The 13,367-nt window shown below is 45.8% G+C and overlaps 6 protein-coding genes across 6 annotated transcripts; 5 read left to right on the top strand and 1 right to left on the bottom strand.

The window, feature by feature from the left end:
- Positions 1–153: 153 nt before the first annotated feature.
- LOC120453478 (outer dense fiber protein 3-like protein 2) lies at positions 154–638 on the bottom strand. The gene is made up of 2 exons (XM_039638210.1): positions 487–638; positions 154–429 (listed from the first exon to the last, which is right to left on the bottom strand). Exons 1-2 carry the CDS (start codon positions 506–508, stop codon positions 206–208), a joined length of 246 nt encoding a protein of 81 aa, XP_039494144.1. The 5' UTR covers positions 509–638; the 3' UTR covers positions 154–205.
- Positions 639–822: 184 nt separating this feature from the next.
- LOC120453477 (lysosomal acid glucosylceramidase) lies at positions 823–2,838 on the top strand. Its single transcript, XM_039638209.1, has 4 exons — positions 823–950; positions 1,009–2,021; positions 2,123–2,465; positions 2,526–2,838. The coding sequence occupies exons 1-4, from the start codon at positions 887–889 to the stop codon at positions 2,789–2,791; spliced, it is 1,686 nt and encodes a 561-aa protein (XP_039494143.1). The 5' UTR covers positions 823–886; the 3' UTR covers positions 2,792–2,838.
- On the top strand, positions 2,833–4,819 carry LOC120454247 (sulfhydryl oxidase 2). Its single transcript, XM_039639373.1, has 2 exons — positions 2,833–2,875; positions 2,975–4,819. The coding sequence occupies exons 1-2, from the start codon at positions 2,833–2,835 to the stop codon at positions 4,723–4,725; spliced, it is 1,794 nt and encodes a 597-aa protein (XP_039495307.1). The 3' UTR covers positions 4,726–4,819.
- A 204-nt stretch (positions 4,820–5,023) lies between these two features.
- Positions 5,024–9,024, top strand: LOC120453153 (lysosomal acid glucosylceramidase). Its single transcript, XM_039637709.2, has 9 exons — positions 5,024–5,159; positions 5,221–5,366; positions 5,624–5,783; positions 5,854–6,001; positions 6,060–6,380; positions 6,446–6,575; positions 6,676–6,789; positions 6,848–7,371; positions 8,113–9,024. Exons 1-9 carry the CDS (start codon positions 5,108–5,110, stop codon positions 8,210–8,212), a joined length of 1,695 nt encoding a protein of 564 aa, XP_039493643.1. The 5' UTR covers positions 5,024–5,107; the 3' UTR covers positions 8,213–9,024.
- A 1,396-nt stretch (positions 9,025–10,420) lies between these two features.
- On the top strand, positions 10,421–11,739 carry LOC120453552 (alpha-tocopherol transfer protein-like). Its single transcript, XM_039638305.1, has 3 exons — positions 10,421–10,867; positions 10,925–11,297; positions 11,406–11,739. Exons 1-3 carry the CDS (start codon positions 10,530–10,532, stop codon positions 11,658–11,660), a joined length of 966 nt encoding a protein of 321 aa, XP_039494239.1. The 5' UTR covers positions 10,421–10,529; the 3' UTR covers positions 11,661–11,739.
- A 44-nt stretch (positions 11,740–11,783) lies between these two features.
- Positions 11,784–13,325, top strand: LOC120453553 (alpha-tocopherol transfer protein-like). The gene is made up of 4 exons (XM_039638306.2): positions 11,784–11,793; positions 11,873–12,266; positions 12,589–12,961; positions 13,025–13,325. The coding sequence occupies exons 1-4, from the start codon at positions 11,784–11,786 to the stop codon at positions 13,283–13,285; spliced, it is 1,038 nt and encodes a 345-aa protein (XP_039494240.2). The 3' UTR covers positions 13,286–13,325.
- Positions 13,326–13,367: the final 42 nt, after the last annotated feature.

A 13,367-nucleotide genomic window follows, 5' to 3' on the forward strand; every position in this document is an offset into this window, starting at 1 on the left:
CCTGTTCTGCAAATTTCCCATTATCAGGCGCTAATCTACGCCCCCTTGGCCCTAGTACAATGATTAAGCTAATCGGGTAAATATTTCCATTTATTCGATTAGATAACCGAACCAGTCTTGACCACAGTCAGTTGATAGGAAAAAGAATTATAATATTTTTATCTAAGCCATCTATATTTTAAACATATTTGCACACCCTAATACACTAATGACGACGATAAACAGTGTACTCCTCGGCTGCAGGACGTCCAAATCGCGTAATCTTGCCCAGGTGATAGGCTGCTGGACCAGGTCCAGTTTCCATCTTCCTGGAACTATTACACGCTCTCGAGGATCTGCCGAATGAGAACTGTGGACTGCGCTGCATCCGATTGTCGCAGTTCTTGAAGCCAAAGGTGCTGGGTAGATTGTAGGCGCCAGGTCCAGGTCCTAATACAAAAAGTTATTATAAAGTACAAAAGTTGGTAAAGCTCAAAGATATCGTACCAAAAGATCTGTTACACGACATGTTTGATGGCTGCTTTAGGCAAGTAGATTAGAAATTTGTAAAATTTTGAAACTCTAGAAAGAGTTGTTTGCCGAACGAGATTCTACCAGGGAATGAACCAAACTTACCCAACTCCCTGAAACTAGCGCGAAAAGTTAAAGTCAAGGCCTGGCTGATGATCATGATGATACGAGAGATACAAAAAACCCAGATTACGGATTACGGCCCTATTAGCCAGAAACATAATCGCCAAATGCTCTTATCAGGCAAACTTCCTGCGCTCCAATGTCTTTAAGTGAGCCTCAAGTGCCTCAAGTGAGATTACCAGCAAATACCTCCAGTTGTGTTTGCAAAATTCCCAGGTGTCAGTCAGGTGGCAGCGTTCCAAGTGAACGGTCAATGGGAAAAATGTTCGCCAGCAGAGGAATCCTGGTGCTGGCAGTGCTGCTGGTATCGCTAATTGGTAAGTGGCCATAAATCCAACTCATAATCCGAAATTTGAAATACAATTGGACCTGCAGGTGGGCAATCTGAATCGATCCCCTGCAAACTGAAGGACGAACAACATGGCAAAGTGTGCGTCTGCACGGCGGACTATTGTGACTATCTGGAGAGTCCCGTCCTCACGGACGAAAATGATTGGTTCCTGATCTCCAGTTCCAAGCAGGGACTGCGCTTCTCCACAACCACTGATAAGTTCGGCAAGCAGGAGAAGATTACCGTGCAGGACTATCTGGAACCCACGCAGGACACTGCGAATGCAACTATCCTGTCGCGACTGCTCAATAAAGTGGTGGCCGATGCTTTCACCTTGGAGTCCCGGGAGAGCTCCATCACTCGCACGGTGAGCCTGCGATTGGACCGAAGTAAGAGCCACCAGAAGATGGTGGGTTTCGGTGGCAGCTACACCGGAGCTGTGGAGTACCTGGTGGACAACTTCAAGCGTTCGGAGTTGGCTGACCATCTGTACAAGTCCTATTACGGCGAGGATGGACTGGGCTTCAATCTCATGCGCGTGACCATTGGTGGCTGTGACTTTGATCTGGAACCGTGGTCATATGCCGAGGAGGATGGCGACACCTTGCTATCCGACATGGATGAACTGAATGCGCACGATGTGAAGCGAGTGGCGCAGATCAAGCGACTCATTGAGGTGTCCGGCGTGAAGAATCTGCTGGTCAAAGGTGCCGCCTGGAGTTCTCCGCCCTGGATGAAGACCAACAACCGGTGGACAGGATTTGGACGCCTCAAGCGGGCTTACTATCAGACGTGGGCCGATTACCATCTGCGTTGGCTGAGACTTATGGAGGACAATGGCATTCCCATTTGGGCCATTTCCACGGGCAATGAGCCGCTGAATGGCGTCTTTTTCATGTACTTCGTTAAGTTCATGAGCTTGGGATGGACGCCACAGACGCAGGCCATTTGGCTGAACGATCATCTGGGTCCCACGATCCGTAACTCTGAGTTCAAGGACATCATTCTGTTTGGCAACGACGACCAACGCTACTCCTTTCCCCATTGGTTCAAAATGGTAAGTAATTGCATGTTTATAAATAAATAGTGACATGAACAAACTAGCAGCAATTAAACTACAAAGTTCACATAACTAACTTATCGCGAATTTATTTCCAGATGAACCGCACTCGACCAAACTCGATTGATTATCTGAATGGATTATCGCTGCACTGGTATTGGGATGAAATATTTGGCAACAGCTTTATCGAACAGACCACGGAATATGCCCCCGACAAGATTCTCATTGTTTCCGAATCCTGCATTGGGGACAAGCCCTGGCAGGCAGCTGCTCCACTGCTGGGCAGCTGGGAGCGGGCGGAGAAGTATGCCCGGGATTACCTGTCCAACATTAAGCTGGGCTTCCATGGCTGGATCGACTGGAACATTTGTCTGGACGAGATGGGCGGTCCCAATTACGTGGACAACACGGTGGATGCACCAGTGATTGTCAATACTACAAGTACGTTATATTAACAACACAGTTTACTTACTATTGATTAATGATCTGATTTTCACGCAGCATTCGAGGAGTTCTACAAGCAGCCCATGTTCTATGCCATTGGTCACTTCTCCAAGTTGGTTCCGGAGGGTTCAGTGCGCATAGATGCCGTGCCCAGTAATGTTAATCTGGATTCCGTGGCATTCCTGCGACCGGACAACAAAATCGCCGCCGTTCTCTTCAATAGTGGACGCGCCGATCTGGACATCACTTTGGTGGACAGTGTTCGGGGTCAGTTTGTGATTAATGTTCCGGCCAAGTCCATTCACACTTTGCTGTACAGTTGAAAGTATTATTTTTTGAAAAGAAAAACAAATTAAATATATAGATGCCACCCTTTTTGTTTGATATTAGTAAGCTAACTAGCTTAAGTGAGGTATACCAAGCTGTTGCTTTGAAAATGGCAATTTTCACGCATTTGATTTGCTTTTCCAAATCAAATCACAGCTAAATAACTGATCCATCAGTAGCAGTTAACCAGTGGCATAACGTGTATCTTTCTATAATGACTCCAAACTCCACTCCACTGCTCTTGTGCATCGTGATTTTTTCCGGTGGACACTCCGAGCTACTTTTCAATCCGGATGACAATGTGCAGCTGCTAGATTTTGCCACATTTGAATCCGCGCTAAGTGAACCAACGTCTGGGAAACTGGTGCAGTTCTTCAACGCATTCTGCGAGGATAGTCAGCAATTTGTACCAGCATTTAGGAATGTGTCTCGTAAACTTTACAAGTGGCGACGATTGCTGAAAGTCCATGTACTGGATTGTGGCAAGGATGAGAACGACAAGATTTGTGGCAATTACAGCATTCGCAAAACGCCAACACTACGCTATTTTCCACCGAGTTACAAGCGAGTTCCAGAAGATCTGGGCATCGAGATTACTAATCGAAATCCCAAGGAAATAGAGTCGAAACTGGCACTAATTCTTCAAAAATTGAATTACTTCAAAATGTTCAAGCCGCAGGACAATGTGACGCATATATTTCAAAACGACGAGCACGTTGAGTACGTTGTGTTTGTGTATCAAATGTGCTTGAATCACTTTCTTCCCCACTTGGAAACGGGCAATTCGATGGAGGAAAAGTATGCCTCTCAGGGCGATTGCGATGAGGACAATCCAATAGTTTCGGTGATCGGAAGGAACACGCTTCTGGATTTGCTGCCCTACAAGGAGGTCGTTGTGCGTATCTTCGATAATCATGATGTCTACAACAAATTCGGCATATCGCCAGTACCCAATTTGCTGGTTGTGGTAAATAAAGCACGCAAGTTGCTATTTCTTACACCCGAAATGGATAACAGCAAGGCCTATGTGGCGGCCATTAAGCAATTCTTGATCTTCGTCGACCGAAAGCCGCAGCAAGCATTGCCCAAAACCGCAGATGCCAACATAAGTGAAGTGCTAAGGTACCAGATATTCGAGCAACACGAGCAACATCCAACTCGCATCTATCGAGCGGATCTGGAACGGGCTATCAATCAAATCCTGAACGTGGAGCTCTCCAGAGCCGCGCACTTTGTCGGTACAAAACTAGTTGTTTTGCGGAATTTCGTAAGGCTGATATACAACTCAAGTCCCTTGAAAGCCGAGGCGCAGGATAAGCTAGCAGGACTTTATTATTCGCTTCGAGCGAAAAAGCAACTCTCTGGCGTTGGATTCAAGGACTTGCTACTGAAGTCGGTGAAGGATTACGTGTTTGATGGCAAGCAATTCATTGGCTGCATTGCATCTCGTCCTCTTTTGCGCGGCTTCAACTGCTCCCTGTGGATGCTCTTCCATTATCTGAGTGTGGAGTCGGAAAAGCTAAAGCCCAGATCCGTGTTGTTGGTATTTCTCGGTTATGTGCGATTCTTCATGAACTGCAAGGAGTGTGATATGAAGTTGGCTGAGTTCAAAAAGCTCCGACCAATTGGCAATGTGAGAAATAATGATGAGCAGATTTTGTGGCTCTGGGAAGCCCATAATTATGTCAACAAACTGTTGGCCGGCGATGCTACAGAGGATCCGAAATTCCCAAAGATTCAGTTTCCAAGCGAATTGCATTGCCCCAACTGCCGGAACAACCACTCTGAATGGCGCACCGACGAAGTACTGAAGTATCTGAAAGCCATGTATACCCTGAAAAATCTTAGTTGGTTCGGAATGTCAGCATCAAAATCATACAGCGATATAAAGCGACATGCATCCACCACATATGCAACAAGTACACTTTAGATTTTTATAACATACTTTAAACTGTAGCTACAAACATACATTGAAATTGTTAAGATTAAAGCGAATTAAAAATATATATGTTTAAATTGCTAAATACATGCTTATATCTGGTTTTATAATACTTAAGCCCGCCTTTTGTTGCCTTTGCATAACTTTTACTTTCGATTGCGTGAGCGGATTTCCAAGTGGGTTACTATAGCTGCTATTTGCCGGTCCGGCGGCTTTATCAAATCAACAGCTGAGCGCCGGGTCAAGTGGATTTGGAAAATAAATAAACATCAAATTGAGTGAAATTCGGTTGCTTGATGCGACTCTCGTTCCACAGCTCAGTTGTGGACGCGCCTTCGAGCTGATCGCATTGTCTCTGCTCCGAGTTGCAGATATGAAGACACCTTCGCTTGGCTTTCTTTTTGCACTGATCGCAATCTCAGCAGGTGAGTGAGTGAGTGAGTGTGTGAGTATACAATGAATTCATTCAAATGCAATGCATTGCAGGTGCCAACGATGACTGGCAGTTGCCCTGCGATTTGCGCGAAACGAGCCATGGCAGCGTGTGTGTCTGCAACAGCACCTACTGCGACTATCTGGAGCAGCCGCAGCTCACGGATATCTCGCAGATTGTGGTGATTAGCTCCAGCAAGGTGAGTGAGTCAGCAGGATTGCCTACAGTCGCGGTCACAACAATAGCTACTAAGCCTTAGGTCAATTATACAGATTAAATTCAGAGTCGATTTGGAATAGCTTGCTTATCTGCTGTGGCTGCTCATGTTCCAATTTATTGATTAACGAAACGGATTTAAATTCGATTAGTTCCAAAATGAGCAATAAAAAGTGTGAGCATCGACAGCAAATATTAAATATTAATAAATTATTTGCAAATATATGTATTAACTTGCAGGATGGCCTACGCTTCAAAAAGACAACAGGCGATCTTTCAAAGGGAAATCCCATAACCATAGATGACAAACAGTTCACCGATGAGAACTTCAAGGCAGATGCGATTGTGGTGGATCAGGAGCGAGCCTGGTTGCAGTTGGCCAACATTCCCCAAAGCCTGTGTAACTAAAACCTCTATAAAAAAATCCTCTATAAAAACTAAATGCTGAAAGAACTATTGTATAATTCCAGTTATTAATGCCAGCATTAGGACATATCGCATATCGGTGAAACGAGAGCAGCGTTTTCAAAACGTCTCCATTTTTGGCGGTGCCTTCACGGGAACAGTATCGTACTTACTCAAAGAACTTCCCGCAGAACTACAGGATCATGTCTATAGGTGAGTTGGTAACTATCCAAAAAAACATAAATAATTACCTAAACTATTCCCTTTGCAGATCCTATTTTCATCCGGTTGGAATTGGATACAACACCATTCGAATGTCTATTGGAGGTTCCGACTTTGATATGGAGCCGTGGGCATATAATGAATGGCCTCGTAATGATCTGCAATTGAGTAACTTCACCGAACTGGATCCGCGTGATCTGCAGAAAGTGGAGCAGCTGAAACGCCTGAAGACAATTGCCAAATTGGATGAACTGAAGATCATGGGCGCCGCGTGGAGTGCACCAACCTGGATGAAGAGCAATGGACGCTGGACAGGATTCGGGCAGCTGAAATCGGAATATTATCAAACGTGGGCCCTCTACCACCTCAAGTGAGACGACTACACCGGCCATTTCATTTCTTTTAACATTTACGAGGAATGTGCTGTTTCTGCAGATTTCTCGAACTGATGAGGGCTAAAAATATGCCGATTTGGGCCATATCCACTGGCAATGAGCCGTTAAACGGCGTCATTGGCTTCTTTTTTGTACACTTCATGAGCATGGGCTGGACGCCCTGGCAGCAGGTATGTACATACATACATACTTGTATGAGCCATTTCAAATTGGCCACTGGCCATCGATCACGTTTCTGGCTATTAAGCATGTCGACATTTTCCCGACCAGGCTATCTGGCTGAACGACAATCTGGGCCCGACCATCAGGAACTCGGCGGAGAGCAAGGTGCTCATCTTTGGCAACGACGATCAGCGGTACACCTATCCCATGTGGTTCCGAAAGGTATGCGGAAACGCACGAATATCTATTAAATATTAATATTATTTATGCAATCCTGCAGATGCGCTCCTCCCGCAGCAATTCGCTGTCCTACTTGGATGGCCTAGCTGTGCACTGGTACTGGGATGAACTGATCGGTCCACAGCTCATTGACCAGGCGCACACGGATATGCCCAACAAGCTGCTCCTGAACACGGAGTCCTGCATCGGCGATAAGCCATGGCAGACCCATGGTCCCGAGCTGGGCAGTTGGCAGCGTGGTGAGAGCTACATGAGGGCCTATACCCAGGACCTGACACACCACTTCAATGGCTGGCTGGATTGGAATCTCGTGTTAGATGAACAGGGTGGCCCGAATTACGTCAAGAACTATGTGGATGCACCGATCATTGTGAATGCCACGAGTCGCGCTGAGATATACAAACAGCCCATCTTCTATGCCATTGGCCACTTCTCCAAGTTCCTGCCGCCGGATTCAGTGCGCATCGAGACGCGAATCGAGAACCAGCTCAATCCCTTCACCCAGCTGAGTGCCGTGGGCTTCCAGCGACCAGACGGCAGTGTGGCGTTGATCATCTACAATGGGTAAGTGGAACTCAAGGAAGAGTATCATATTTTTAGTTTTTTATTCCAATTTCCCTTTTAAAGTTGCCCAAAACATTGAAAATAATGGTCGAAATGTGGTGTGTCATATCTAGTTAGGCTCCAAATTACATTTCCAACCAATTGGCATTCGAAATTGAAAAAAAAAAAATTTCGAAAATTTTTTGCAACATTTTTGTGATGTTACCCCTTTCAAAAAATGCGAAAATTGACTCAAAAATTATTTTTTCAAGCTTCACCAAAAAGTGATGGAATCTGTTGCCTTTGGTTATTAGCTGTAAAATCCAGTAATTATTTTGACATTTGGACTATTTTTAGCCAAGTTGTAATAAAAAAACGCTTTATAGATATTGAATTTCCAGCAAAGTCCTTTTCCTGACTTTTCGCCCAAAGGCAATCGTATTTTTGTTTAAAACACTAAGTATAATGATCCAAATATGAAAAGCCATTCGATTGGCATTTCTTTTGCATTTAGGTCTGGAAAATGAGCCTGTTTTCTTTTAAAAATACTTAAAACTATGAAGAAGTAACATACTCAACTTCCCAATGATTTTTCCAAGTGCTTGGCGCACATCTATTTCGAGTTGCATCTGCGACGGTGCCGCTTAAGTGCGTCAACTTAATTGCCGCCAACGTTGCGATTCACTTTTATGAATGCCTCTAATGGAGACCCTGCGACTTTAATCACACATATTCTAAGATCCCGAATCCGTAATCTTGCAGCCAGAATCTGCCGGTGGACGTGGCCCTCGATGATAGCCAGCGTGGAGCGATCCAACTCCGGCTGCCGCCGCGCTCCTGGCACACGGTGCTCTACAAATGAGGTTCCCTTCCCGGAACCCAACTATATAGCATAGTAATGTAAACTAGGCCAGGAGTGGGAGTCCAGCTGCCGCTGCCCAGAGGACCAATTGAGGCTCAAGTGACGGCGGCGCAACGGAAGCCCATAAATTGCGCTCAACAGGATGAGCAGGATAATATTTACGAGGAGATGGGCATCCGAGTGCCAGGATGTAATGCCCGATCTGCGGAGACAACGGAAATTTGTTTAAGCTGCTCAATTTGCCGGAACGCGTCTGTTTACAATGAAATTTCATTTGCCGTTTAATTTTCCTTTCTTTTTTTTTTTTTTCTGTTTTTTGTGCATGGGGAACGGCAAAGTACAAACGTTGTGCATGTTGTTCCATACACATAGAATATAGAATATAGTATATAGAGACATATCTCGGATCAAGTTGAGTGACAACTGGCAGTCGAGCGGGAACTTATACGGCCAACCGAATATTATCTTTAGGCTAGCGCTGCGGTGTCTGGTCTATTTGTTCAATATGCTCTATAAATATGTTTGTCAATTGAGCGCCAAGCAAATGCATTTTCCCATTTTCCTCGCATTTTCCGCTCTCTCTCCCTCTCTCGCACTTGGCGCACAAAATGGGGCGTTTTATGTAAGTCTATAAATTAAAACATGAAACGCTTATAAACCCATATGACTGTAGCAATGCACTTTCATTTTGTTTGGTTAATATAATATATATAAAAAGATTATTAACCTTGCATTTTAATAACTATTTTGCTATATTTGCAAATTATATTCCATGTATAAAATTTATTCTAAGCCACACAGTAATGCTTAAAATAAACACGTTATGATTAAGAATATTAAATCGCATCTTCATGGTCGATAAACAAATAAAAAAAAATTCATATATGAATGTACGTATTTAAGGACAGCTCTTGAGTTCAAAGGTCCTTCTGCAGACTGATTGAGCCGTCAGTAAGGCGATCTCTTAGTTATTATTACCCTACCCTTTTGTGTCAAGACTCTCAGCGATTTCTTGAGGCATCCATCACTTGCGTCAAGTGCAGCATATGCGTTCCAAGGGTTTGGTAGCATATTTAAAGTGCTTACAACAAAATACACTTATCAGCAATGAGTCTGTCAATTACATGCCTTTCCCCCCCCCCCCCCACACACTCAACCTCACCCTTTTTTCACCCCAGGAAAGTAGTGGCTACATTGGGCAATGTGTCGAGTGGCATGATGCAGTGCAGCGAGCTGTTAATGAGGCTCATTATTAATATGGCAACGATATGTTTGCGTCATGAGCAATGAGCTGGCTGCAAAGGGAATTTACACGCGCTGCCCTGTCATCAGCAAGATCAAAGCACAGCCTCCACTGGAAGTCTACTCACTCCAAAGGCTCTCGAGTCCCAAGTCCCATGGCCATAATGTGTTATGAGTTATTGGCGGAGTGGGAAGATGATCCGCTTCCTGGGAGCCCAGATCGCCAGTTCCACGATATACACAGATCTACAGATCTACACAGATACCCAGATCTTGAGCTCTCCGGCTTGTCAGCAGCTGACAGCACCATGTCACAGCAATTTGCCCGGCCGTAGGTGTTCCATGTCAACTCCAACAGCACATCGCCACCTACCCGGGATATCGGGATGTCTGGATGTCTGGATGTCTGGATGTCGGTGTGTAATGCCCTCTGACAGGCACTCAAATTGAATGCTCAAATTGAATGCTCACAGCACGGACGACCGGCGAACTGGATACCATTTAGCGTTAGATTTATTTCGGGCATTAAACGCAGATCGCATTTCAAAAGTGAGTACTCGTACACTGCCCAAAACGGGAACAAACTGAAGTATTTAAAGGCTGAAGTGAAAAGTTACATGCTATAATAAGATTTATTTATAAGCAGTATATCTTTGAAATAGTAGATTACATATTGTATGGTTATCAGTTATTAAATTACTTATGGTTTTGAAGCATTCTTTGTTCTGCTTTCTTTTCCTGATAACAACGCACAACAATTTATTCCTAGTGCATCTGCATCCATTTCCCAAATGTGCACGAGAAGGGCACTTAAGAGATCTCTGCAGACAGACGCCGGATGTGCGCTATTTTTCCCATCCACAGTACATTACATTCTCTCTCTCCTAAACATATAGTACATATATCCCAATCCCAATCACTTTTCGAGTTGGAAAAAAGTGCAAGTTACAAATGCGTGTAGATAAGCATAGTACCATGCAGCGGTCGTATATTCCCAATCCGATTCGCCGCCGCGATAAGATTAGATTAGGGGCCACCCACCACCAGATGGGGGAGCAATGGATAGGCAAATTAGATGGGCCAAATGGGCGATCAAACAGCGCATAGCCGTCATACCAAAATGCGACGTCCGCTCTCGCCGACATTGGCCAAGTTGGCCGAGCAGGAGGTGAACGAGACGCCCGACAGGATTCAGCAGGACATCATCATCCTGCGCGTGTGGATACGCCAGCAGCCGCATCTGCGTGCTCGCACGGATGTGGACTTCCTGATCGCGTTCCTGAGGCGATGCCGTTACAGCTTGGAGGAGACCAAGCGGAGGATTGATCGTTACTTCACCCACTACAACCTATTTCCGGAGATCATGAATAACCGGTGTGTGACACAAAGACTGCTGGACATCAATCGCATGGGGTGAGCTAATGTCATTGGAGTTTGTCATGTAACCCAAGTCACTGGTTTTCCATTCAGAATTTGCCTCTATCCGGATATGCCGAAGGGCGATAGTCGCACCGCCATGTTCATAGCCCGTTTTGGCCACTTCGATCCCAATCTGTACATGCTGCGCGAGATCTATCACTTCTCCTCGATGGCCATGGAGGTGATTGCGCTGGAGAATGACTATGCCTCGCTGGCGGGCATCTGCGAGATCATCGATCTCGAGGGCGTCAACTCGGATAAGATGCGCCGTTTTGATAGGGTTCTATTTCGCAAATGGTGGAACTGGCTCTACAATTGCAGTCCCCTGAAAGTGAAGGAGATGTACATCATAAACATGCCCAAGGATATTCAGGGTACCGTCATGTTTCTGTACAACGTCCTGAGCATGCAAGTCAACTATCCGGTGGGTACTAGCAACTCAATCAGCAAGTCATTTAAAATTCTTTCTTTTATAAATTACCCATTAAGTGTTCAGTACCAATCCAAGCTAGATATGTTTATGTGATTGCAGATACGCGTTCTGAAGAACAGCGAGGAGCTGATCGAGCACATTGGCAAGGAGTCGCTGCCGGAGGAGTATGGCGGCACCAATGGCCACATGGGTGAATGTGTCGCCTACATGGAGGACCTGTTGAACAGCTATCGTGGTTACTTCGAGCAGGACTGCAACTACGGCACCATTGAGGAGCTGCGACACGGCGAAATAGCCACCTATGAAGCGGAATTTGGAGCCAGTGGCTCCTTCCGTCGCCTCAACTGGGATTGATGATACTAGTCCCGGAAGCGGGAAACCTAGCAAACGCCCTCAATCTCGCGTTTATCCATACCAAACATTCCACACGCTGCTGTAGTCGATCAATTAAAGATAGCACCCACTTATCACCAATCTATGCACTCGTGTATCTATATCTAACTGACTGCCGCCGACGGGTTTCGGGTCGCCGTTCCAGCTAGTTTACAAGGTGTTGCCCCGATTAGATAGCGCCAATACCACCACGAACCACAAAAGCAGTGCGCCAGTGCGCCAGTGGTTTTGGCATTCAGTTACCATTGAGCCGAGCGCCAGAATGGCGACCACCACACTGAGAACTCTCGACCCCAAGCTGGCCGCTCTGGCCAAGAGCGAGTGCAACGAGGAGCAGGGCCAGCGATCGGAGATTATAGCCAGCATTCAGACATGGATCACCAAGTCGCCGCATCTCAAGGCGCCCACGGATGAGCGGCTCATCCTGGCCTTTCTGCGGCGTTGCCGTTTCAGCCAGGAGGAGACCAAACGGCGATTCGACAACTACTACTCCCTGCGCAGCGTGTTCCCGGAGGTTCTGGGATCACGACAGGTGGACGAGGCGCTGCTCACCCAGCTGCAAAGAGGGTTAGTCAAGTGTTTTCCTATTTTAATATAAAAGTAGTTCGAATTGGAATACCCTTTTTTGGGCTACACATTCCACAGAGCATTTAGATACACCCTTCTAATCAGTGGTGTCAAACGTAACAAATGGTATGAAGCTTTATCAACAATAATTTATTCACTATCTGTGAACATTAACCACTGAAAATTATTTGCGTGCTATGAAAAGTTGCTAGTTCAAAGTATTGCGTTCGACATTACTTAATCGTTAAATGGTTGCCACTTGCAAGCACTATTTTAACAAAAAACAAAGATACATGAGCTCATTTGTTTTTCCAATAAACAGAATCCATGTGATTCCCATGCGACCTGTGAGTTCCGAGGGGCCCAGGGTTATCATTTCGCAGTTTCGAAACATCGATCCGAAGAAGTCGAATCCCCGCGAGGCTTTCAAACTCGTCTTCATCATGCTGGAACTACTGGCACTGGAGTGCGACAATGCCTCGATTGCCGGACTCGTTTGGGTTGTGGATGCCAGAGATGTGACCATGGAGCAGATGGTGCAATACGATCCCTTCCTGCTGAAGAAGGCATTCGCGCTGGTGGACCAATGCATACCACTCCGCTTCGTGGAGATTCACATGATCAATATGCGCAAGGAGGGCCAAACCATTTTCAATTTTGTGACCAAGTTTTTGCCCTCCAAGCTGCCCTTCAAGGTGAGTCAAAATGTTTGAATCGCTTGAAGACTCTGTATTAACTCTCCCTGCTGTTCATTCCAGTTTGTGGTGCACAAAAAGTCGGAGGATCTGTACCAGCATCTGCCCAGAGATGCGATGACCATCGAGTATGGCGGCACCAACGGCTACCATGCGGAGGCAGTCGATCATTGGCGCCAAAAGCTGCTGGACAGCAAGGATTACCTGGCCAGGGATGCCCAGTACGGCACCAATGAGAAGCTGCGCGTCGGTTTGGCCAGTGCCTGGGCCAATGGAGAGCTGGACGGGATGAGCGGCTCCTTTCGCAAACTGGAGCTGGATTAAGTGACAAGACTCTCTAGTCGTTTTTAATTACCATTATCATTTAATTAAGTGCTAATGCTATACATAATAATTTAAGGCCTAC

Source organism: Drosophila santomea, chromosome 3R, assembly GCF_016746245.2.
Source record: "Drosophila santomea strain STO CAGO 1482 chromosome 3R, Prin_Dsan_1.1, whole genome shotgun sequence".
Taxonomy (NCBI): Eukaryota; Metazoa; Arthropoda; class Insecta; order Diptera; family Drosophilidae; genus Drosophila; species Drosophila santomea.

What these genes read in the sequence shown, in the direction of transcription:
- LOC120453478 (XM_039638210.1), bottom strand. Translation starts at nt 508, where the DNA reads ATGTCGTGTAACAGATCTTTTG. An exon ending in GTCGTGTAACAGATCTTTTG is followed by an intron (nt 430 to 486) that starts GTACGATATCTT and finishes TTTTTGTATTAG; the next exon opens with GACCTGGACCTGGCGCCTAC.
- LOC120453477 (XM_039638209.1), top strand. Translation starts at nt 887, where the DNA reads ATGGGAAAAATGTTCGCCAGCAGAGGAATCCTGGTGCTGGCAGTGCTG. An exon ending in GCTGCTGGTATCGCTAATTG is followed by an intron (nt 951 to 1,008) that starts GTAAGTGGCCAT and finishes TTGGACCTGCAG; the next exon opens with GTGGGCAATCTGAATCGATC. An exon ending in TTCCCCATTGGTTCAAAATG is followed by an intron (nt 2,022 to 2,122) that starts GTAAGTAATTGC and finishes ATTTATTTCCAG; the next exon opens with ATGAACCGCACTCGACCAAA.
- LOC120454247 (XM_039639373.1), top strand. Translation starts at nt 2,833, where the DNA reads ATGCCACCCTTTTTGTTTGATATTAGTAAGCTAACTAGCTTAA. An exon ending in TAGTAAGCTAACTAGCTTAA is followed by an intron (nt 2,876 to 2,974) that starts GTGAGGTATACC and finishes ATCCATCAGTAG; the next exon opens with CAGTTAACCAGTGGCATAAC.
- LOC120453153 (XM_039637709.2), top strand. Translation starts at nt 5,108, where the DNA reads ATGAAGACACCTTCGCTTGGCTTTCTTTTTGCACTGATCGCAATCTCA. An exon ending in ACTGATCGCAATCTCAGCAG is followed by an intron (nt 5,160 to 5,220) that starts GTGAGTGAGTGA and finishes AATGCATTGCAG; the next exon opens with GTGCCAACGATGACTGGCAG. An exon ending in TGGTGATTAGCTCCAGCAAG is followed by an intron (nt 5,367 to 5,623) that starts GTGAGTGAGTCA and finishes ATTAACTTGCAG; the next exon opens with GATGGCCTACGCTTCAAAAA.
- LOC120453552 (XM_039638305.1), top strand. Translation starts at nt 10,530, where the DNA reads ATGGGCCAAATGGGCGATCAAACAGCGCATAGCCGTCATACCAAAATG. An exon ending in CTGGACATCAATCGCATGGG is followed by an intron (nt 10,868 to 10,924) that starts GTGAGCTAATGT and finishes TTTTCCATTCAG; the next exon opens with AATTTGCCTCTATCCGGATA. An exon ending in GCATGCAAGTCAACTATCCG is followed by an intron (nt 11,298 to 11,405) that starts GTGGGTACTAGC and finishes ATGTGATTGCAG; the next exon opens with ATACGCGTTCTGAAGAACAG.
- LOC120453553 (XM_039638306.2), top strand. An exon ending in CTCACCCAGCTGCAAAGAGG is followed by an intron (nt 12,267 to 12,588) that starts GTTAGTCAAGTG and finishes TCCAATAAACAG; the next exon opens with AATCCATGTGATTCCCATGC. An exon ending in CCTCCAAGCTGCCCTTCAAG is followed by an intron (nt 12,962 to 13,024) that starts GTGAGTCAAAAT and finishes TGTTCATTCCAG; the next exon opens with TTTGTGGTGCACAAAAAGTC.